The sequence below is a fragment of the Channa argus genome, chromosome 2, assembly GCF_033026475.1.
Source record: "Channa argus isolate prfri chromosome 2, Channa argus male v1.0, whole genome shotgun sequence".
In the NCBI taxonomy this organism is placed as follows: domain Eukaryota; kingdom Metazoa; phylum Chordata; class Actinopteri; order Anabantiformes; family Channidae; genus Channa; species Channa argus.
In genome coordinates, this window is record NC_090198.1 from 29,130,747 (window position 1) to 29,153,759 (window position 23,013).

At 39.2% G+C, this 23,013-nt stretch overlaps 1 protein-coding gene across 22 annotated transcripts in view; it reads left to right on the plus strand.

Annotated features, from left to right (window-relative positions):
* The window catches only part of ppip5k1a (diphosphoinositol pentakisphosphate kinase 1a), a 31,835-nt gene extending 9,172 nt beyond the window's left edge, over nucleotides 1–22,663 (plus strand). Inside the window, exons 9-32 of one of the 22 annotated variants that reach the window (XM_067490272.1) lie at nucleotides 4–125; nucleotides 247–348; nucleotides 559–645; nucleotides 737–812; nucleotides 923–1,032; nucleotides 1,200–1,285; nucleotides 1,408–1,533; nucleotides 3,089–3,210; nucleotides 3,546–3,728; nucleotides 4,364–4,505; nucleotides 5,309–5,532; nucleotides 5,925–6,052; nucleotides 6,165–6,279; nucleotides 6,368–6,475; nucleotides 7,586–7,714; nucleotides 7,933–8,073; nucleotides 8,449–8,542; nucleotides 9,648–9,773; nucleotides 11,591–11,653; nucleotides 15,663–15,722; nucleotides 16,436–16,615; nucleotides 19,852–19,989; nucleotides 20,080–20,223; nucleotides 20,371–22,663. In XM_067490272.1, the coding sequence (XP_067346373.1) occupies nucleotides 4–125; nucleotides 247–348; nucleotides 559–645; nucleotides 737–812; nucleotides 923–1,032; nucleotides 1,200–1,285; nucleotides 1,408–1,533; nucleotides 3,089–3,210; nucleotides 3,546–3,728; nucleotides 4,364–4,505; nucleotides 5,309–5,532; nucleotides 5,925–6,052; nucleotides 6,165–6,279; nucleotides 6,368–6,475; nucleotides 7,586–7,714; nucleotides 7,933–8,073; nucleotides 8,449–8,542; nucleotides 9,648–9,773; nucleotides 11,591–11,653; nucleotides 15,663–15,722; nucleotides 16,436–16,615; nucleotides 19,852–19,989; nucleotides 20,080–20,223; nucleotides 20,371–20,990 (3,426 nt within the window). In that variant the 3' untranslated portion in view covers nucleotides 20,991–22,663. The remainder of the gene's footprint in view (nucleotides 1–3; nucleotides 126–246; nucleotides 349–558; nucleotides 646–736; nucleotides 813–922; nucleotides 1,033–1,199; nucleotides 1,286–1,407; nucleotides 1,534–3,088; nucleotides 3,211–3,545; nucleotides 3,729–4,363; nucleotides 4,506–5,308; nucleotides 5,533–5,924; nucleotides 6,053–6,164; nucleotides 6,280–6,367; nucleotides 6,476–7,585; nucleotides 7,715–7,932; nucleotides 8,074–8,448; nucleotides 8,543–9,647; nucleotides 9,774–11,590; nucleotides 11,654–15,662; nucleotides 15,723–16,435; nucleotides 16,616–19,851; nucleotides 19,990–20,079; nucleotides 20,224–20,370) is intronic. The other 21 variants (XM_067490292.1, XM_067490282.1, XM_067490356.1 and 18 more) reach the window with 21 other exon arrangements.
* The last annotated feature ends 350 nt before the right edge of the window (nucleotides 22,664–23,013 follow it).

The following is a 23,013-nucleotide window of genomic DNA, read 5'->3' on the forward strand; positions in this document are numbered from 1 at the left end:
AAGCAAACGGTTTGTGGCTTCGACCTTCTTCGAGCCAATGGACACTCCTATGTGTGTGACGTCAACGGTTTCAGTTTTGTAAAAAACTCAATGAAATACTACGACGACTGTGCTAAGATACTCGGGTACTGTTTTTAGTTTTTGCTATATCTTATCCAGTGGACGGATTTTTATATGACCGTGCTTTGATGAATTTGTTAAGTAATGTATTTGTTGGTTTCCTGTTTGGTTGGATGGTTTCTTCAGGAACATTGTGATGCGTGAGCTGGCTCCTCAGTTTCAGATTCCATGGTCTATCCCTACTGAGGCAGAGGACATCCCTATTGTTCCCACCACTTCAGGGACCATGTGAGTCACAACAGTGCAAATTAATATGTTTGAAAGATATGTTTGCTGCTTTGTGGTCTGCTCGGTGTATTTCAGATCATTTTAGTTAGTTAATTAGTTAATTTCATCTTAGTAAGCTCAATTGCTGTACACGGGCACAATTTAGACAACAGAGTAGAAAAATAGTGTTGAGGATTTTATATCAGATCTTATTTTATACTTGTTCTTCAGGATGGAACTACGCTGTGTTATCGCTGTCATTCGACATGGAGACAGAACACCCAAACAGAAAATGAAGATGGAGGTTCGCAACCCCATGTAGGTTATTTATGTTTATTGCCTTCTTTTTGTTTTTATAATTATAACTGATTAAAGGCTTTTCATTAATTTAAAGTCTTAATTCTTTAAGGTTTTTTGACCTGTTTGAAAAGTATGGAGGATACAAAACTGGGAAAATAAAGCTGAAGAAGCCAAAGCAATTGCAGGTAACAGTAATTCAGACAAAAGAATGGTTAGGTTGGTGTTAATTACAACTCTATGAGACAGGTAGAGTTATAATTAACGTCTCTCTGACAGCTTGTTTGTCCCTCCACAGGAGGTGCTGGACATCACTAGGCAGTTGTTAGCAGAACTGGGACAGCACAACGACTGTGAAATAGAGGAGAAGAAATCCAAGTTGGAGCAACTAAAGACTGTCCTGGAAATGTACGTCACTTTATGAATCATTACTTGCCAAACTCTTAACCACCTCATTCATTTCTGCAACATGTGTGGTGGTTGTTTTTTTTTTGTTTTTTTTAAGGTGACGATGAACCCATCAATAAATAGCTTTATTTTTAAATATTCCAGCTGTGTCTGTATTTTATTACTAGGTATGGTCACTTCTCGGGGATTAACAGAAAAGTGCAACTAACTTACCTGCCCCATGGGCAGCCCAAAACCTCCAGTGAGGAAGAAGGTAGGAAGATCGAAACGTCTGTCCTTTTGCCTTCTGTTAAAAGTAGTTTTGTTTTGTTTTTTGCAAAGTTCATGCTGCTCAATGAACTCAAATTACTGTGATCCTCTGGTTTTGGTTCTTAGACACGCGAAAGGAAGGTCCTTCTCTACTGCTGGTGTTGAAGTGGGGAGGAGAGCTGACTCCTGCGGGCAGAGTTCAGGCTGAGGAGCTGGGAAGGGCCTTCCGCTGTATGTATCCTGGTGGACAAGGTGAGACACAGTGTTTACCTTCATCTACCTGCTATTTAACAAAAATCTCCAGCTCCCCTTCAAAGATCAAGTCAGTATTCATTTTGTCATGGAAACCAAATGAATAAATACCCTGCTGATAATGAAAAGTGATGTTCGGAAAGGGTGTTGGTAAAGCAAGTATTAAAAAAGTGTCAGCATCAAATATAACCAGAAAAGATCTAATTAGAGAAACTGTGCTATATTAATCACCATCACTCCTTTTCTTACTAAGCCAGTGGCCCTGTATTTGGGTGACCTTGATACTGAGCAGCCACTGAACCACATAAGGCCAGAATGAGAAGTAGAGGACAGACACAAGAATCGTGTCATAAAGACAAGTCATACTTTGTGTTTCAGCTATAATATATAGTGAAAAATCCAAATTAAAAAAATACAAAGGTTTGTTGTTCTCTTTTGGTTATATAGAGACCTTTTTTTTTAATTTGACGGATATTGTATAATGAGTCTGTGTTCTCTGTACTGTGCTGCACAAAAAACGCTTATGTCTATGCTTTTATACACTGACCAGGCACAACATTAACACTTGGGGTCTGAATAGTATCATGGAGGACAAGGGAATTACAGTATTTAAGTAAAAGTGCAAATATAGGCCTAAAAATCGTCACGAGTACCACTATTACTTTTTTACTAAAGTAAAAGTAATAAGCAGATTATTTGATGTGAAAATAAAAGTGCTCCGCTAAGAAAACTGATTATCTTAATTATGGCAAAACATGTATAGTAATCAAAATTAAGGGTCAGAGATCACTGTTGGTAAAGGTGAAGCTGATTGTAGCCACTTTTTGTGCTGACCGGTGGATAACCAATAATGATACATCAGCATTTTTTAGTTCATAATGTTTTTTTATAAATCATCTATTTTTATAGTAAAATGACCAGGTGGTATTAATTTTGTAGCCGATTGCTGTGTGTGTGTATGTGTGTCCTACTCTTTATATTTATCTTTGCTGTTCTCATAAATAAACTTATGTCAGCTAACCCTCTTACAATTATCACACAGAAAAAGCTCATCTGGTTTTACATGGTGGGTTACTTCCAGCTGTAGTTGTGCACAAGAATTAAGATACAGAAAGCACAACAGTGACAAATTCAGACCCTGTCTGCAAAGAAAAGATAGTCAAAACCAAAGTAAGATTAGGATTTAAAATACATAAGGGAAGCTCTGTACTAGATAACATGAGATGTTAGGACAAAGAGCAGGACACATAAAACGAGCATAAGGTAACTAAGATTAACCAGTCACATCATATTTTAACCCCACTTGCATCACAACTTGGCAGCTTGGGTGCAAAGAGTTCAGGTAACTCTTAAGTTTAAAGTAAGAAGCCATTGATAACAAAGGTTTATCCCATGTCAGATTCAGTAAAAACTGAGGTGGTGAAATTTAAAACCAAAGTATGTGCTGTCTGCACATTGAAATGTCCTTTTTGTTCAGATAAATCTGCTAGACCTCATTTGTGAAGCTTTTGACTGTATATTCACTAATATTCATGACGGTTCTACCTTCTTGCAGGAGACTATGCTGGATTTCCAGGTTGTGGTTTACTGCGGTTACACAGTACGTACAGGCATGACCTGAAGATATATGCATCTGATGAAGGCAGGGTGCAGATGACGGCCGCAGCTTTTGCAAAGGTATATAGTCAACAGAAAGTGGGTGTGAAAGCTACGGCATGTTTTTCAACCTTGTCATCTAACTCTGTATAACCCTAAAATAATAGAATGGGAACATGGTCATAAAACTTTAGTTTTGTGTCTATGTATCACAGTCTAGTCAGGTTATGTTTAGAGCACATTTAGAAACATCAAATGCTGACCATAATCCTTCACCTGTGGGAATAAAAGCACGGAAAACACAAAGAAGTCACAACTTATGGGCAGTTTAAGAAACCGCTGAAAAGCTTCACTTTGTTATATTAAAACAAATAGCAGATTATCACTTCATTGTGTTTGTGTGTCTGTGTAATTAGGGTTTGCTGGCTCTGGAAGGTGAGCTGACACCGATCCTGGTGCAGATGGTGAAGAGCGCCAACATGAACGGGCTGCTGGACAACGACAGCGACTCACTGAGCAGCTGCCAGCACCGTGTCAAGGCCAGACTCCACGACATTCTGCAGAAGGACAGGGACTTTACGGAAGAGGACTATGACAGGGTGAATAACTAAATGTGTTTACCACTAAGTCTCAGCCAAACAGCTTTCTGTTTTTTTTGTGTCTGGTAGAAAGAAGGGGGAAAATAAGAACCATTGTGAATTTGTAGACTTGTGAAAACCTTCTCTGTTTTGTGGCTGGCTGCAGCAATTTGGATTAGTACAGTAACACTGCAGCTTAAAGAACTGAGATTTCTTTTATAAGAGGTGGTCCCATTTTTAATTGGGACCCAGTAAGAAACTAGACAGCTCCTTTTCAGGTTGGACTACAATAAATAATAATACAGGAGCATAACAATTTTTTTCTACCTAAAGTGAATGTCCAGGTGCACTATTTCTGTAACTGCATAAGTGGAGCTACTCATAGACACAAGTTATGCTGTTAGTGTTATTGCTACTATACACAGCAGAGCACATGTACATGTTTGCATCTTCAAACCAATCCCTAAATCTAGCTTTAATTATGGATGCACATTCACCTCTATTCTTCACCAAATAAAAAGTACTTCCTTTGCCAAACGTTTCCTATAACAAGTGTTAAGGTTGTGTAGAGAAAGGTTTCAACATGGGTGGATGGCGTAATTGTCTGTGAACAATTATATTTTCATATAAAATCTATTGGTTTCTTTGTGTGACAGCTGGCCCCGACCTGTAGTACCTCTTTGGTGAGTTCTATGAAGTTGGTTCAGAATCCCGTTGCCAAGTGTGACCGGGTCTATGCCCTCATTCAGAGCCTCACATCCCAGATCCGCAAAAGGATGGAGGACCCCAAGTCTGCTGGTGAGCAAAATCCTCTATCAGCCCTAGAATGACGTCAAGATTTTAAGCTTTAGGCATTTTGACACTTTCATTGCAATACATTTTTAGTTCAGTGCACACTCACTTTTGTCCTTTTAGGACGGTTTTCTTGCTTGATAATACTTAATTTGTTTTAATTGTATCAATATCAAGTTAAAATTAAAAGGATTCCAATACTTTTTTGACACCTCTTGACACACTGATGTTACCTTGAGCCTCAGCTGTACCTGGTGTTTAGCTCTAATAAACACGTGCTAAAGCTTGACACATGCTAAAACTCCACATTATAAACATTGTCCACATTATGTTGTACTTTGTATAATGTGTCTACATACAGGCTCAGTTGGCCACTTTATTAGTTAAAGGTTCTCAGTTAGCACTAATAACATAGTAGCATGCAGCCTTGGTAATTATTTGCTCACATTTTAAGACTTTAGATTTTTCTCTCCACTTAGTTCAGGATACAGTAAGATATCAAGTAATTCATGAGGGTCCTTAGCAGGTGAACATGTAGTTCATTTGAGTTCATCTGCCTTTGTGTCTGCATTGGTTTAGTTTACTATTCTTTTTAGGGATGTTTTGTATTGTTTTGTTATTGCTTTGTGTTGTAAAGACTCCAGAAACAGCCGCTGCTGTTATGCTGTATCTAAAGAAAAGCACCATCCACTTTCCTGAATGCATGAAAGCTGTAAAAAGTGACCTTTTATACACACAGCAGTTTAAAAAATCTCCAACAAATCAAAGTTGTTTCATTATTGTAATTATTTTTATTCTCACCTCTTCAGACCTACAGCTATACCACAGTGAGACACTTGAACTGATGCTTCAGCGCTGGTCTAAACTTGAAAAAGACTTCCGCATGAAGAACGGCCGCTATGACATCAGTAAAATACCTGACATTTATGACTGTGTGAAGTATGATGTTATTCACAACTCTGCTCTGGGCCTGGAGGACACACTGGAGCTTTTTAGACTGTCTCGAGCTTTGGCTGACATTGTCATCCCACAGGTAAGAGGGGGGAGGAGGACAGAAAGGACATTGCATTACATCTGGGCAATATCTGTGTTTGTTTTTCAATGGTAATTAAAAATAGGTTGGGATAATTAAAATGAATGTATGAATGTTTTCAAAATTAAGCTTTGATTGATAAACGTATTTTGTAAAAGCAAATAATGTTTGTTTTTTAGAAGCACAAAACTTAGTATTATCAAATCCAGAGAGATTCTGTTTTGTATCTTAGTGCACAGAGTGAAATAATATTGATAAATTACACAAAAATCAGAGCCGAAAAAAACATGAAGATTTGGAAAAAAATCTCATTGACAGTTATGTAAATAGTAGTATCTGTAAGTTTTAAGCCTGTAGATTTATACTCCCTCTCTCTCTTTGTGCTTTTGCAGGAATATGGTATAAATAAAGTGGAGAAATTGGACATAGCATATGCATACTGCCTCCCTCTGGTCAGAAAGATTCAGCTAGACCTGCAGAGGACCCATGAGGATGAATCTGTTAACAAATTACATCCTCTGTGAGTCTTTGATTGAGTTTCCTTAGAGTTGAGTATGAAGATTGTTTAAGAGGAAAGAAATGGTTTCTGAGAATATTTGGATCATCTTAAGACGGCGGCGTTTTCTTTGCAGGTACTCTCGCGGAGTGATGTCTCCTGGGCGCCATGTTAGGACACGGTTATATTTCACCAGCGAGAGTCATGTACACTCCTTACTCAGCATTTTCCGCTATGGAGGCCTGCTTGATGTAAGGCGTGAAGCCACAACCCTGTAGACAAATGAATTTCTCTGTAAAACCTTTGAAACTGAGGATTTCTGAATGTGCTTTGCAACAGGAGGAGAAGGACCAGCAGTGGAAGCGTGCCATGGATTACCTCAGTGCCGTCTCTGAACTCAACTACATGACTCAGATTGTTATCATGCTGTATGAGGACAACAATAAGGTAGTGTTTGTTCTGTTTATTAATGTTTTACAAACGGCACGCATACAGAGGATCTGCCCCTTTTTTGTGTGTCTGCACCGGCAGGAAAAGAGAACAATACTCCCTTCTACTACTGAATTGCGCCTTTTGAGGGACATTTTTAGTTCACTTAGGGTAGGAAGTCTTCCAGCAAAACAGTAATGATGTAAATGTATTTTGACTGGTCGAGTACTGAGACAGTTCAATGGTCAGCAAGCTGTGCGGTAATTTACTTCTGTCTCTTTTGTTAAAAGTATTTTACATATGTGATAATGTATTGTGGAAGATGGAACCGGTTGGCAGAGTCCAAATATGACGTGTTGCTGCCAGGTTTGTCTGAAGCGAAAGTTGAAAAACAAAAACAAATTTTGACTCCTCAGAAATCAGTGTATTGTAATGAATTCAGTTTGCCTCCTGGCAATGCAAATGCAAACAGAAAATAAGCCCTTAAATGTCACTGGCCCTCCTTCTGATTGGTTTTTTTAGTGTGTTGGTGTCCGCAGCTCTCAGACCACTAACCCCGGCGTAAAACAGCAAACAGAATCAATAAACACTCCCAGGTATTTATTATCCTCTGCAACTTCCACTAGTGCCTTAGGCCTCCTCAGATCCACCACCGTCCTGTATTCAAACTCATCAGAAAGCTTCTGAAGGTGGCACGACTCTGTCCGGTAGCTGAAGTCCGTGGCATGAGGGGAGAGAGGACTGTCCCTTGTGGGACCCTTGTAAGTGTTACTCACCACTCTGTCTGTCACGCCGTGCTGAAGACGTACATAGTGTGGTCTCCCAGTCAGATAGTCAACAATCCTGGACACAATGGGAGGATCTACCTGCATTGCTGTCAGTTACTCACCTAGAAGACCTGGCCTGATGGTGTTGGTAGGGCAAAACCTGACAAACTATACCTTGTTAGAAAAACCTCACGATTCCAATGCTATAACCCAATTTAAGATTTAAGGACCACAGCAACAACAGGTTCTCTGCCAGATGGTCTGAAACCAGTGATGGTCATAAAGAGCTGGGATGGTAACTAGTGTATCATAGTGGGACAAGTCAAATTTAAAAATAATATCTCATACATTTCCCCTGTAGGACATCACTTCTGAGGAACGATTCCATGTAGAGCTTCATTTCAGCCCAGGGGTCAAAGGCGTCGAGGAAGAGGAGAACGCACCAACCGGCTTTGGCTTCAGGCCCGCCTCTGCAGAGGTAGCTCGACAGGTAGAATCACATTCAAACATAATGGCTAATGGTAAATGGTAATGCCCTGCGTTTTCCTCCAAAACGCCTCACAGTATTGTTTCCTATTCAGACATTCAAACTCACACACCGATGGAAGTCAAACCACTGAACCTGTGGTTCATGGACCACTGTTTTCCCAACTGAACTACAGCCACCCGTGAGAACCAAAGCATTATGTGTGTTCTTTGTTCATTTAGAACGGGCAGAAACAGCCCGACCCCGGCAGCCTGGAGGACCTCTCACGAGATGAGACGGACCGCTCTGTGCCCCTGTCTGAACCAATTACCATTCAGAGGAGGTCCCCATTAATACGCAATCATAAGACTGGATCCATGGAGGTGAGACAGAATAGTGCTCATAATGGTGGTTGCCATCCATTTCTTATCAGATTCTAGTTTCTAAAATTATTTTTAAAGCCATTGTGCCATTGTGTATGTGCTGCATTGTCCACGAAGCACTATGACAATATCACATCAAATTAGTATTTTGCCGCTAACACAGTCACACAGTTGGTCAGTTTCTTATATAATCGGTGTGTTTAATGGACCCAGTGTGTGTTTTCAGTGGTTTGGCCTGTCCTCTTGTTCAAGGTCATGTTTTGCTGTGCAGGCTAGCAGGCAGCAGTTGACACTGTTTTGTGAGTGTGTGCGGTATCAAATAATCTCAAGCTACTTTGTTACTAGTCTGTAACGTTTGTGTATGTTTCCCACTAGGTCCTGTCAGAGACATCTACCTCCAAAGTAGGCAGTTACCGGCTGTTCTCGCTCTGCTCGCGTCAGTCCCCTGAGATGAAACAAAGTGGATTAGGTAGGTGCCGTAGCCCTGTTTCCTTGGCAACTGTGGGTATAGATGACAGTGTGAAATAGCTCAAAATGGGAGGGATGGGCACAGGTTTCCTTAGATGACTTTGATTCAAGAGGATGTTATCGTTAATGGAAATAATATTCACTGAGGGCTGTTTTCATTGTAATGTGAAATGCCTGTGAACATATACATGCTCGTTAATGGCTGTTCATGAAGAAAACACTTAAATCACTTCATAAGAACCTTTTTTGTGAAAGCAAATTCCGGTTTGTAGTGGATTCAATTCAGAATCTTTGTATGGAAGATCAGCGTATTGTTTTTTAAAATACAGTTGCATCATTGAAGTAAATAATGTTGAAGTTTGTTATTATGATCTATTAATGTGAATTAAATGTGATGGAAATAATCAAATATTGGCGCTTGATACTTAAGTGAGACTTTAAGTTCCACTCCAGCTCAAGTGTCAGTCAACCTTGCAGGTCCATACATATTAACATTTCTGCTGCCAACTGTCAATTGCAGTGAGCCTCAGATTCTTTCCTCTTTTAAATAATCCTGATGTAATGACTAAATCTGTAGCTGTCATGCCGTTCATGTCCTGGCTGTTAAAAGAAAAATCCACCCCAAGTTGCACTTCTGTGAGTTTTCAGTGGTTTTGTAGGAGGACGTGTTGAACTCGTTCAGTCTCATGTTCCTTAAACATCACAGCTAAGCATCATGGTTTGTTGTCAGTCCCTCAGAAAGTGCAACCGCATCATTTTTAATGCCGCCAATTTGCATTGCCATGAAAATCCTGTGAGAGATCATGATCTTAGTTTGCCTGTATTCTTTCTGTGCTTGTTTGTTGTGCTCTTTGGACAAATGTGTGAATGTCTCAAAAATGAATAGGAAAAACTACAAAAGCACTTCAGGGTGGATTTTTTTTTCATTTAATCTCATATCCTGACATAGTGGCTTAGCTGAGAGATGCATGGTATTCTTTGGGTTCTTGTATCTACTTTTCCTGTCTGTTTTTCTTTCTTTCTTCCTTTTTTCTCTATCGTTGGTCAGTTGTTTGAATAACAGCATGTTAAGCAGTGTTGACTAACACCCCCAACCCCCCTCGCAGGCTCTCAGTGCGCCGGGCTCTTCAGCACCACTGTCCTAGGTGGTTCCTCTAGCGCCCCTAACCTGCAGGACTACGCACGTGCACACCGCAAAAAATTCTCCACCGGCAGTCTGTCCTACAAAGACGGTATGTGTTGAGACCGGCGCCTTTCACCAACCTTCACAGGAACAACAACAACAGATCAGTCTTAGACACCTCAGTAAAAATATATAGAGAAATTGCTGAAAGTCTAACAGCAAGAGCAGGGCACTTAGACGTATTAGGTAGAAATGTGAACAGCAGAGATTTGGTATGATTTTTGTTTTTTTGTTTTTTTGCAAAACAGCAGCAATAGAACTTAACACGTACTATAAAAGTATCATTCATACATGTATATAATATTTTAGTCATGTTTTTTTGTTCATTACTTTTTAAAAATTTCCATATTTTTAACTCCATATTCATTCTAAGCATCAAAACCAATGGGTTTTCCATCATTTATTTTTCTCCATGCTGCTTTCATTAGCATTGATGTCGTTATTTATTTATTTCTTTTCTTTTTAATTTTTTTTCTCAGCAGTTTTTATACATGCTACCTCAGGCCCAGTTAAAAGTTCAAGTTTGAGTACAGAATGCATGTAAGTGCCACAACAGAAAAAAACGAAATATAGTAAATAGTACATACCGCCGTAGTCTCATCAAATCATTACAGTACATGTACACACATTTCCAGCTGAGTTACATAGAGCAGATGTTAGTAGATGATAGTAAAGCACATTTGTCTGCACACCAAGCTATTTTTCTTGTTCTTTTTTTTTTGTTTTTGCTTTGTTTGTTTTGTTACTGCAGGTATAAAGCAACTTTTCATCATTATGTGTCCATTAATTGCCCCTCATTCTCTAAATCAAGATCTCTCGATGTTTTCTTCTTTATCTTTTATTTTTTGCAGGGTCAGTGGCTGCACTGACTTCCTGTTACAGTTCAGTGTCAGTTTCTCCCAAAGTTCCAGTTAACCCCATAACCTGAGATCATTTAATGTTTACAAATTACAACTCAGTAGCCAGTTCATTTAAAAATTAACTCTAGCTGTAAGTGACATTGAAACTATTTAATATTATTACATGTGGAAAGAGAATTGCATATGTTTAGAATTGAATTAGGGCCATAGGACCATCATGCATGGCGAGAATTGTGTAGCTGACATTAATGTTGCTGTTGTCTTGTTGTCCAGTAGGTGTCAGTGTGATATCATGCAGACTGTCTCCTCTAAGCTGCCACCCTTGGTTGTCTCACATGTAGCCTTCTTGTTAGTATTGTCATCCATCTTGTTACACCTCATTTTTAAGACACAAAGGAAGCGTTCGATTCTTGGTGCAGTTAGTGCACCAAAAACCGTGAAGTATCACTGCATGTAACCCCCCCACCTCCCCCCAAAATGAGTGTACTGCTGGCATTCTATTTTTAGACTTTTTCTTGATGAAGCCTTTTAATCCCGGTGAGGTTCACTAGTTGGCATTTTTAATTGTTGTATCTTTGCCACTTAGCACGACATGCAGGAATGACTGGCTTTTTTTAACTTTTTACTGGAATTGTTGTTTCTTGTGCTCAGACCTTAACAACATAGAGTGAAGTGAACTAAAGAGCACAAATGTTCGGGCTTGTTTTGTTTTTTTTTTCTCTTCGCCTCTTGAGTTAAATCATTTCATCTGACTTTGACTTTCACCAAAGGATGTTCCATCCATGTGTTTCCCAGCCACCCTCAGACATCTTCAATCATCAAATATCTGTTTTACATTAACTTCAAGCTCGTAGTGTTGAATCTTGAACTTTAATTTGTATGGAACCCTTTAGTTGAACTTTCCACTGCTGCGTCCACTTTAGGAAAGAACAGGGACATGGTAAACATGATACACAAGTTACTCTGGCTCATAGTAACACTAGTAAATTTTTTTTTATTTCCTCAGAGTTGTTGTCTATGCCGGCAGTAAAACGATTTTCTGTGTCGTTTGCCAAGCATCCGACTAATGGTACGTCTGCTTCTTTCAAGTATTTTTCCACTTCACCTCCCTTTTGTCTTGCATGTATTCAAACATTTTTTTTTTTTTTTTTTTTTTTTTTACTTTTACCTTGGGTTTTTTTTTTTTTTTTTGTCACATGGCCCTCCAGCATTCCAGGTTTCTGTAAATTTTTCCTGATTATTTAAATTTTTTGTTCATCCATACACTTTTGACTCTTACGTTTCCAACACTACATGACATTCTTTTCTAACCAGGGTTCCCACTGGTAAAATATAAAGACATTTCGAGATGTGGAATATCAGTACATTTAACAAAAGCCTTAAGGAAATGTAGCACAAATTATACATAGAGTGTTGCTTGAAAGATTTTAAGCCCTTTATACTTTTCTCTATTTTTGCATAAATGTCATCACATTTTTACAAAAGTCCTGAAACCTAGTACAAACAAACGAGGAAAGACAATTACACTTATTTGTTTAGTTTTGGGATGTGTTCGGTCATAAATATTTTGTGTAGTAAAAGTATATGAAACTCTTGGATTTAGCATCAGTGTCATGATTTTTCCTGCTTTGCTGCCTCTAGGGAGGCTTGTTAAGGTCCGTCGTCTTGCTGTTAGAGCGACTCTCTGCAAAGCTTAGTTCACAGATGGATAACTTGAATTTTTTTCTGTAAAATTTGCTCCTTCAACTCAGAATTCATTGCTCCATTATTGAGGTCAAGCTGTCCTGGTAGACAGCAAAGCAGCATCTTGACCTCACCTTTACACTGGATAAAGTACTAGATATCAGCTGGGATAAATACTGTAGGAATCTATTTCAATCAACATTTATTAGCATCTTTTACACAATGGAAATCGATACTTGCGTTTGCCATTTACTTTACAAAGTCAGAAATCTGTTGATTTTGATTCAGTTGGATTTAATTCACGATAATTTGTTCACGTCTGACGAATTTCAGTGTTGCTTAAAGCACATCTACGAAATGTAGGATCGTCTACATTCACATAGTATGAAGTGAGCATCAACCCTCTTTGCTTGAATACAACAAAAAGAGTAACGTGGACATTTTGGACTAAATTGTAAACGCACTTCCTGGTTATAAAACTGTAGATAAGCATTTTTGCTAGAACATGAAATGTTTATTTTTCCGACTTAAATATGTAAAAAAAACTTTTGCAAGAAGAAGAAACAAAATGTTTTAAACATGCCGTGTCATAAACAGTAGGTAGACATGAGTGTTAGTATTAGATGCTTAAACGGAATCGAGACATTCACATTATTTATCAGTTAGAGCACAGACAGTATAGAAACTGAAGGTCTGCTCGAGGGACAGACTCAATAAAGCATAGTCTGTACACTGTACATTACTTCACATCTCTGTAACGAACAAAAACAGACCTCAGATCAGTGTCTAAGCAGTGTCTTTTTTTTAAATTTGTCTATCCCACTCTTGTATATGTCATTTCTACATCTGCTATTAGATTCAGATTCCCATAGACAACCGTTTGCAGTAACAGGAGTGTTGTGACTCAGGCTGTCTAATATACCGAGCTACAGTATAAGTTACGTTGTTTTTCTTGTTTTTTTTTTAACTTTAAATTACTTATTTGTGCATGTTGTGATAACTAATTTTTCGCAGTGGGACACACCATGGAGCCCTAACTGAACCACTTATAACAAGTGACAACTGCATAGACTCAGCATTTAGTGGAGGCTTAGCACATATATATAGAAAAGATTCAAATATAAGATTGATTTGGGGATTTTTGTTTTTGTTATATTATATTAGACAATTGAAGTAAAATATCTCTTATGATTAATTTGCAAATATCTATTCTTTCAATGCGGGCTTCTGTTTATGTCTTCATAAAACAATGGGTTATAAACCAAAACAACTCATATCTTTACAGTCTCCCATGGCAAAGCTTTGTTTACCTCTTGTAACCAAACTTAACGTTGTCCGTCTCAGCCAAAATGATTTGCAGTAATACATTTTACAAGGTTTAGCAGGATGATTACACAAGCCTGGGTTGTTGAGTGTTTGAACATCTGCTTAAGTGTGTAGGTTATGGTCCACTTTCTACCATAATTGGATTTCTGGATGATTTTCCCCCAGTGCTTCAAAACTGATTCCAGCCCCCATTTTTATGAAGTAAAAAAGTCAGTGATTACTTATAGCTGTAATAAAATATTAGTTGAAATTGATATGATGCCTCGATCTTGCTGTTCAGGCGCTGCTGTGGGACAGCTGGATGGCGTCATGAGTAATTTATCAAGACTTTGTGTCTCCCTGTCATGTTAACACAAAATAACATTGTGATTTCTAGCACATGTACACATTAAGTAACAAAGTCAAATATCATTGATGATTTTGCTGTGTGTCTTTGTAGTAAGTCACACAGATCTGTAATATCCAGTTAAAAAAAGAATCATTTTCTGACGATTACAATCAAAGATTTCTATATCAGTCGTGATTTATTAATGTTGCCCTTCCATAATGTTTGAGAACTTGCACAAAGACAGAACTGAAGCCTCAGAGACTGAGGCTTCCTGACGATTTGTCCCTGCAATGGGTGATGCTGAGACAAGAAATTCAGTCCATCTTAGTTCGACATTTTCTGGCTGGTAAACGTTGTTAAAACCGAAGGCTCTCGTTTTGTAAAGCTGGCTTTAATAAAAAATAAGTCTCCAAACTAAAATAACCTTTGTCCTCCTGTGCCACGGAAGACTTGCATAGATGTTTTCACAGGCTAACTACTACTTCCTGTGACTAGTAAAATTGGTTTTTGAAATGTTTAAACTTGTGTTTTTTTTAAGAAAAACACTGAAATGATTGACCTGTGTTTAAAGTTACTCTACTGTTTCCTTGTCTCCTTTACATATTTTAAAAACTATGTAAAGAGGAATTTTGTAACAAGCCAAGGGTGGGAACCCTGTTTAACATCCTGCATACAATTTGTAAGTTGGTCATCCTTACCCAGTATCTTAGTATGTCATTTCCAGTGGACGTGTGTGTGTGTGTGTGTGTGACAGAGTGCCTGTGTGTACGTGTTCACTGTAATTAAAAAAAAATCCAAACTTGTTACCAACATTGTATAGGATTTGAACCGAGCCCATTGTGTAAATGTCCGTGAATGTTTAACCCTTCTCCTGTTTTTTTTTTTTTCCCTCAAATCAATAATGTTAACCCAGATACCAAATTAACAAGGTTATCTGTTTTCAGTAAGTTTAAAGGGTAAATAGCCGATCAATTACAGCTGACGAAACCAGGATCAGCTCTTACTGATAAACAGGGTAGGGGTTAAAGCATTGTTCATCCCATCACCTCTGTCTGTAATGAGTGTTTTTGCAAGTCACACACATGCTTTTCAATGTTTTCATTGCACAGATGTAAAGTGGAAACTGTTCAATTATGAATCAAGATGTGCAGTGACCCTTGCTTCAGATAGTATTTATTTATCGTGACAGAAGGGAAGCATCGCTCACTAGGATAATACTGTAGTAGCAGATATTTCTTTGTACCACAGACTTGTATAATAATACTTTATTTTTACACGCTCTCTGGCTAAGTGGATAAAATAGAAAAGTCGTGTTTACTTGGGTTTCTTACTATTTTTGGTTTGGATTGCTTTGTGTGCACGTAAAGAAATGTCTTTTTGTCCTTTTTAACTGGTGAGACATCCGACAAGTTCACACTGCTTTCAAAGTGTTGTGTTTGGTGGCAAGTTTCTATGAGAGTTGAGCTATGAGCCAGAAGTATGTGAGCAGCAGTCTGATCTCGCTAATTACACCTTAAAAAACCTCCACAAAATGAATACTCAGGATAACACCATGGAAACCCACACACAGGACAGGAAGTATGGCTGTACCTTTTTACTATTTATTAATTCAATGAAAGAATAAAATAAAAACAAAAGGGAGTTTTTTTCATGTTTTATTTTTGCTAGGTGGTGTTTTTCTCCAACACACCTTGACACAGAGTCCCTGTTCATACTTATTTACTCATATCATTCACCACAGGAACACAAGATGACACGTCCACAGTAGCAGTGGCTCCATCTCACTGGTGCACTGCAGCAGGTACGACAGCCCCCAGTGATGCAGTTTTGTGTTGGCACCGAATGTCCAGCTGCAGCTTTGCGTAACAATAATAAAGTGACAGTTGTCCAAATTGTTTGTGGACACGAGACTTATCTGCACCTTTAACAGCTTTTGCTGTGTTTCTTTGGAAAGGTGGTGGTAATGTTGGGCTCCGTTACGCTTCCTGTACATATTCTGTATGACACTTGCTCCTTCGTAAGTTATCTGTAATTATTGGATCAGTGTTATTTTGAATAGCATTATTGTTATGTATTTTTAAGGCTACACAGCGATACTACAGAGGAGCAACATGATAGTTTTTTTTTTTATTTTTATGTTCAGCATCTTGCTCTAAGCTTTGCTGAAATGCTGGATGAGTTTTATTGCAGAAACTCGCTTGAGATGATTTGCTGCTTTTTCCGATCTTCGGCTGGTTGTTAGCCAGGATATGCTGTTGGCTGCTTTGGTTTACAGCACTACCTTACATACACACACTACTCCTCCGTCCTCCTCCCCCTCTGTGTAACCCCCCCCCTCCCCTCCCCCCCCCTCCCCTTTCTCAACAAACTCTTCTTTCCCCCCTCATCTGTATGGAACTTTGGTCCCTCTCCATTTCCTTTCTTCCTCGCTTAAATCCTATCGTCTCATGTCTTTTGTACTGCCCTTCCTCCTCCACTGCTCTGTCCTTCCTCGCTCTCCCTCTTCTTCCTCAGAGCCTTTGGAGGAGCACCATGTGGCCCAGTTGTTAAGGCGTTTCTCCACTGACCTCAGCCAGGGTCGCCACATCTATCTGGACAGGGCGTTGGCCCACCACCTCCACCAGTGCTCCTACCACCTCCGCCTCTTCCGAAACTGGCTCATCTCCGGCCAGGACCCCCTAGAGTACCTCTACGGTCAGCCTCTGGCCCTGCCCTCCATACCCCAGCCTCATGCTATACCCACAACTGCTCACGGTTTAGTTTTGGACTGTGCCTGTTTTGTGGTTGACTCTCATGCTTTGCCTCTTGATATCTCTGCATGCTTGCCTGTTTCTGAGGTTATGCAGATTTGCAAGCTGGAGTGGTGTGAGCCATTTGAGACTTTTTGGCCCCTTTTGATAACTGTTCTTCCCTTAAGCAATGGTGTCATTAACTTTTTTGTATTTTTTTTTCTCCAATTCAAAACCTCTGTAATATTGGGGTTTTTTTTGTTTTGTTTTTTAAATCATAGATTTTTAGAGCAGAAATAAGAACTAAAATCGTATCCATGTTATTTGGAATTTAATTATTTAAAGGTATTAGGGATACAAATTTATTTTCACTTTCAATTAATCTGCCGTCTATTTTCTTTCGAAGTGACTGACAAAAATATAGAGCCCAGCAGTGATGCTAATTTTTTCAGCAACTTCTTTAAAGAATACATGTAAAATCTATCCATCCAGAGCATCAAATACTGATGCTGTGTCAAAGTCTGTCATCTCACAAATACACTCTACTCTAAAAGTATTGAAACAGTGAAGCCAGTTCCTTTATTTGTGCTGTAGACTGAAAACATTTGGGGTTGACATACAAAGATGAATATTGGGACAAGAGATCAACATTTCAGCTTTTATTTCCAGGTATTTACATCTGGATCCGATACACAGCTTAGAAGAAACCAGCTTTTGTTTGAACCCACCCATTTATCATCTGAGCAATGAATGACAGGAGTGTTTTGTTAACCAGGTGTGTCCTATGACATTGATTATTCAAGGGGTATCTTCTAAGATGTGTATCGGATGCAGATGTAAATACCTGGAAATAAAAGAACCCCCATTTCAATGTCAAACCCAATTTTTTTCAGTCTAATGCAAAAATAAAGGAATTGGCCTCACTGTTCCAATACTTTTAGAGGGGAGTGTTTGTGCAAGCGCTAACATTTATGGGTTTAACCTTCTCTGATTTGTTAGGACGAGCCCCACAGAAAAAAGGTAAAACCCATTATCTCTGGTACCACTGATGGTTCTGTTCATAGGTTTGTGTCACAGTAGGCTTTGATAGCACCTCCCTTAATTAAGTTAAAAAAAATATGTGGAAAGAAAATATTTATATAGGTTTCATGGATATTTTTTTTCTAAATTTTATTTTCAACAATCTCCATACAGACACAAAAAACAACTATGAATTGTCTTTATCCACGAGTAATGTTTCATTACAAACCACTTGACCAAGGATTAAAAAAAAAAAAAAAAGTCGCCTGAAACTCTTAAATCTGAAGTGCTAATAATTAGCTCTAGTTGCTCATCATCGGTGATGAAACTAATTTAGTTAGATAAACAACCACTTGCTGTAATGCTTCATTATTTTTGTTTTATGTTCATTTTATGCTCATCAACATTCTTTACACTTGTAGAGAATTTCTCGATTATCGAAATGGTTAGCAAACTTTCTTTTATGGTCCAAGTGTTAAACATCTACAATTTTCTCTTCATTGAAACTTTTACTGGAACTACAGTTCACAAAGCAATTCTTTATAGGCAAAACAATTGTTTCTGTTTACATTTGGAGATTTTGAGGCAGTGGTTTAAAGTCTGAGGTCAAGAAAATACAAAATGCTTTAAGGTTAAAATCCTACCAGCCGGCCAGTCTGACTGTTATTAGCGTATTGGACAAAGGCATTGAGCATTTTAGTGCTTCACTAGATCAAAATTAATTTTCAAATTTAATATCACTAAGCTTCCTAACAGTCACTTTTTATAGATTGTTTACTAAAGTGAGTTTACTCTGATTTGCCAAGGCAAGACAAACTGACATTACTGTTAGAATTATGCTTTCAGTTGTTCCAGGATTGAGGCCAGCTAATGACACTTTATTTATGCTGGCTGTTATTGGAAATGAATATAGCAAAAAAAAAACAGGGGGATATAATAATAGTTGCCACAGAAAAGGCGATAATTTAGGCTACAAAGAAAGTAGCAACAGAGTATATGCGTCGTTCACAAGACCCACATCTTACACACTAAGCTTCACTGACCTTTACTTTTTTAAAACCTCAACATGTTTTGAGTGCAGACTGAAATTTGTCTGTGGCAATGATCATCAAAATATGATCATCAAATGCTCGATCAGAATTTTTTTTTTTGTTGTTTGCTTCTTTGATCAGATTTTTACCTGATCAAAGTCAGGACAGTTTTCTTATATTATTTTTTTTATTTGCTATTTTTAAATCCAAATTCTAGTACATCTACCTGAGTTTAGACAACAGTACACACCGACGTGTTACATGTTTAATTAAATGATCTTTACCAAAAAACTCGGAGGTCTGCACATCTCAAAACATTAGAAGTGAAATGGAGAAACACATTTTTCCACAAAAATCAGCAACATTACATAATGTCGTATTTATCTTGGCACATGTGAACATTTTGCTGTCTCAAGATTAAAGATATTTATACTTCTAGCTACTGTACATAACTTGTAATGACTAGGCTGTTCGTACGTGGTATTTTTACCCAACATTATATTTTAAACTCTGTCCATTTGGAATCAGCTGCCCTGTTTAAGTTTGAATGCGAGTTGCTGTCCTAGCTGTCGTTAACCAGCATGAGATTCCCGCTTGTTTGCTGTTAATGCTGTGCAGATAAACACTGTTAAAACATCCTATGTGGAGGTCTCGGCCAGTTTAGGCCCGCTGTGGTTTGGTGCTTTGGTAAAAGGTGAAAGGCGGTTGTGAATTAACAGTGGGTGAACTGCTAACCTCTGTTAGACGTGCAGTCTGGACAGCTTTGACCTCTATGTGCTGCTGTTACAGCTGCAGCATCTGTTTGTTTGGGATTAGAAAGGCAGACATGTAATGTTTTTGGGATCTGCTTGCTTTTGCAAAATGGGGCAAAATGTTCAGGACTTGTAGGCTTGTGACTGATATAGAGTCGTGTTGTCTTGGAGTCCAGCATGGTTTTTTGCAACTTGCCTGCCAGGAAATGCACTGCAGAGGTGGGCAGGAGTTCAGTTAGGGCCTATTTAGAAGTAGGAGCAGGATGTCAGAGCACCATGTTGAGGTAATTTATGTAGTTCATGGGTGTCAGCTGAAGTGGCTCTGCCTTCTATTCTGATTGTTTTGTCCAGCCAAAGGCTGATGGGCCTGCGGGCATCATGTCTCTCCTTTGCCACAGGCTTTGAAGGTTGCTCCATGGTGCCGTCCATCTATCCTCTGGAAACACTGCACAACTCGCTGTCACTAAAACAGGTCGACGAGTTCCTTGCGGGAGTGTGCGAGAGTGCAGGCGACTCGCACGCAAGGACTACCAGAGGTTAGAAAGTCATGTAAATCTGGTGTTGTTATGTTAAATCCTGACAATCGCCACTTAACCTGACCTGTGGTCTCGTTGTTATCCCTGCAGCTCTGTCGGCCATGTTTGACACACACAACCATCCGTCAGTGGACTCCTACATCCCTCAGAGAGTACTCTCGTCTTCCATCTCTCTCAGATCTCGTTCTGACAGACCTCCTTGGTGTGAGTATCACAGCAGCTCCTCATTTGGAGGTTTGTCCTTCCTTAGTGTCAGTTTCAGACATCTGTGTTGTCCATTACTGCCTGCTTTAAAATGAGCCCATTCGAGTTATTTATTCATGGATTTTTTTGTTTACCCTCTTTTATACTGGTCCTCTGGTTTATTTTATGTCCCTGCAGACAGCAGTGGTCCATCCAGCACAGTGTCCAGCGCTGGACCGTCTTCTCCAACAACAGCGGACACTTCGCCGCGCTTCAGCTTCAGCGATAAGATCTGTCTTACTCCTCAGAGCAGTGAGGAGATTCACTCCTCTCAAAACATTTCCACTCAGCCAGCACTCAGCATTGGGTCGCAAGTCCTTGACCCAACTTGCCCAACTACAGATTCACACCTTACTGAAGTCCCTCTTACACCAAACAACTCACCAGAGGATGATGACCTTACAGGTTACCAGCCAGAAAATCCTGATAATGTACTGGAGGGGCCAGAGGAGGCTCCTGCAACTATTGATCCTCCCCTTTCAGATCCTGGCCTCAGACCACCCTGCACTGCTTTAGCTGAACTTGCTCTGGGTCGAATGGAGGGTTACTGCCTCCCAGGCTCTCTCCCTGTGCTCCTGGAGCTTAGAGAGAGCAGCAGTGAGGCAGGCTCTAGCTCTCAGACACCCCAGTCTCCTGAGGGACCTGATGAGTTTTTTGACACTCAGGAGTCCATGGAGTTGTGGATGGACAGTCCAGAGAACCTCCCTCATCCTGAGACACCACTTGAGGTCGGAAGCTCTCACACAGCAAAGTCTTAGGGTGTGGAAAACCAGAGAACAACAAACTACAGATCTACTACTACTGGAAACTACTGCTTCTACTACTTGTGTTACTTAACAAACATCGTCATCATTGTCATTCATTATGAGCGAGGCGTTGTACCCTGTCCTCGAGCTTGATGATTGTGTTGAGTAGTTGAGGGCAGCTGATCCTCGAACTTGGCTCTGTGTTGGAGAATCACTTGACAATGCCACACATGCTGTTTGTTGCCTTTGAAAAACCAGCTCACTGATTCTGTTAAACTTCTGAACACACTAACAAACTGCACAAAATTGGAGGACTTAGTATTGTTCACAGTATTTTCAGACCGTTTCATACTTGCCACATTCACTACATTGGGAAATTTGTAAATGACCTTACAAATACATTAGACAAACACGGTTCTCTTCTTTAGAAAACTATTCAGACCCTTATTTCAGTCCTTCTCTGGCAGCAGTTTCAGCTTAGTTGTTTTTAGGTAAGTTTCTACAAGCTTCTCACACTTGAATTAAGGCTGTTTATACCATGATGTTGTTTGCACCATGCTTCACCATTTGATGGTGTTGACTGGTGATGAATTGTGCCTAGTGTTCATTGGATGTAATGCCAAAGAGTGAATACCTTTGTAAATTAGACATTTCATTTTTGACTTTTTTTTTTTTTTTTTTTTTACTGTGTAAAATCCTAAAACTGTTTTTGCATTATCATTATCGGTTCTCGAGTTATTAGATTTAGGAATAACAAAATAGCATCTTTTTTGTCTTTAATATAAATTATTAATGCAGTCAAATGTGCTAAAGGTGTCTGAATTCCTGCGGTTGTATGTGTGGGTTTTCACATTTCATGTGTTCAGTTAATTAGTTTTTACTTAACGGATGATTATGGAAGCTTTAAAGTCTTACCTTCAGCCCTTACTCCGAGTTGTTTTTGCATTCGTTTTACCAACTTTGATATCCTCCATCACGGCCAGGTGACCGGTATCAGGACGAGTTTCAAATACATTGTCAAGTTTATGACTTCAGGACAGGACAGGAATTGGCGGAGAAAACAATCAGTGGCTCCTTCTGTGCTTCATTATATGCCAGTGAGTATCCTGCGCTGAGCTTCTGTGTCACTGCATATTTAGTACCTGCATTGGTGACTTTTGCAAAAATAAAACAAAAGCTACGTGACAGCAGATGAATTGCCGTTACTGCCAGTAAAACGCGTTGAATCTCCAGGACAAATTGTGCGTGCACTGCTTACTGCCAAAGTCCTTAGGTCTCATACAAGATTTAATATAATCAGTAGGAAATACTAGAGAAAAAATTATATTTATTTTGAAAATGCATGAAAAGAAATGTCTGGTATGTTTATTAGCCACACATGAGAGATTTAATTGTATTATAGCCATTGTATATTTTTTGTAAGATCTCTTCATGATGTGGGGAAAATCTGAAAGTTAATCTCTCGTTTTTAATCACAGGAAGAGCATTTTACATTTAATGTGCTTTTATTGTGGCAAGCAGTTATGTAGCAGGTGTGTGTGTGTTTGTGGAGAGGGGTGCACACATGCTTGAGGAGAAATTCAGGGGGATGAATGCGCTGATGTGCAATTCTGTGTTTCATCTGCGGGATCCAATGTTGCATTGTACTGTAGAGGAGCAAAATACAATTGTGAGTGAAACTCTGACCTGTTTCCTGTCTGTGTGTGTGTACAGATAAAAAAAAAAATGACACCATGAGGATTGTGCATCGTAGTCTTGAGCTCACTTTTCCATTTGTGCTGCAGGTTCTGACTGCTAAAAGGGTCACGGGCAGGGGTCAGAATGGGCACTGTGACTGGTCTGCAGCTTTTGAGCCCCACACACCACAAGCTGTGATGTATCATGTTCAGATGGCCAGCGTTCCATTTTTCCCATGCTGAACCCTGCCCACCAACCACAACATTAATACCACCAAGTAGTGTTTGTCTACTCGATGGCTCTCCACCTCTGAAGAAAAACGATGAATGAAACCTCTGTCGTTCCTGCTTTGCTTGAC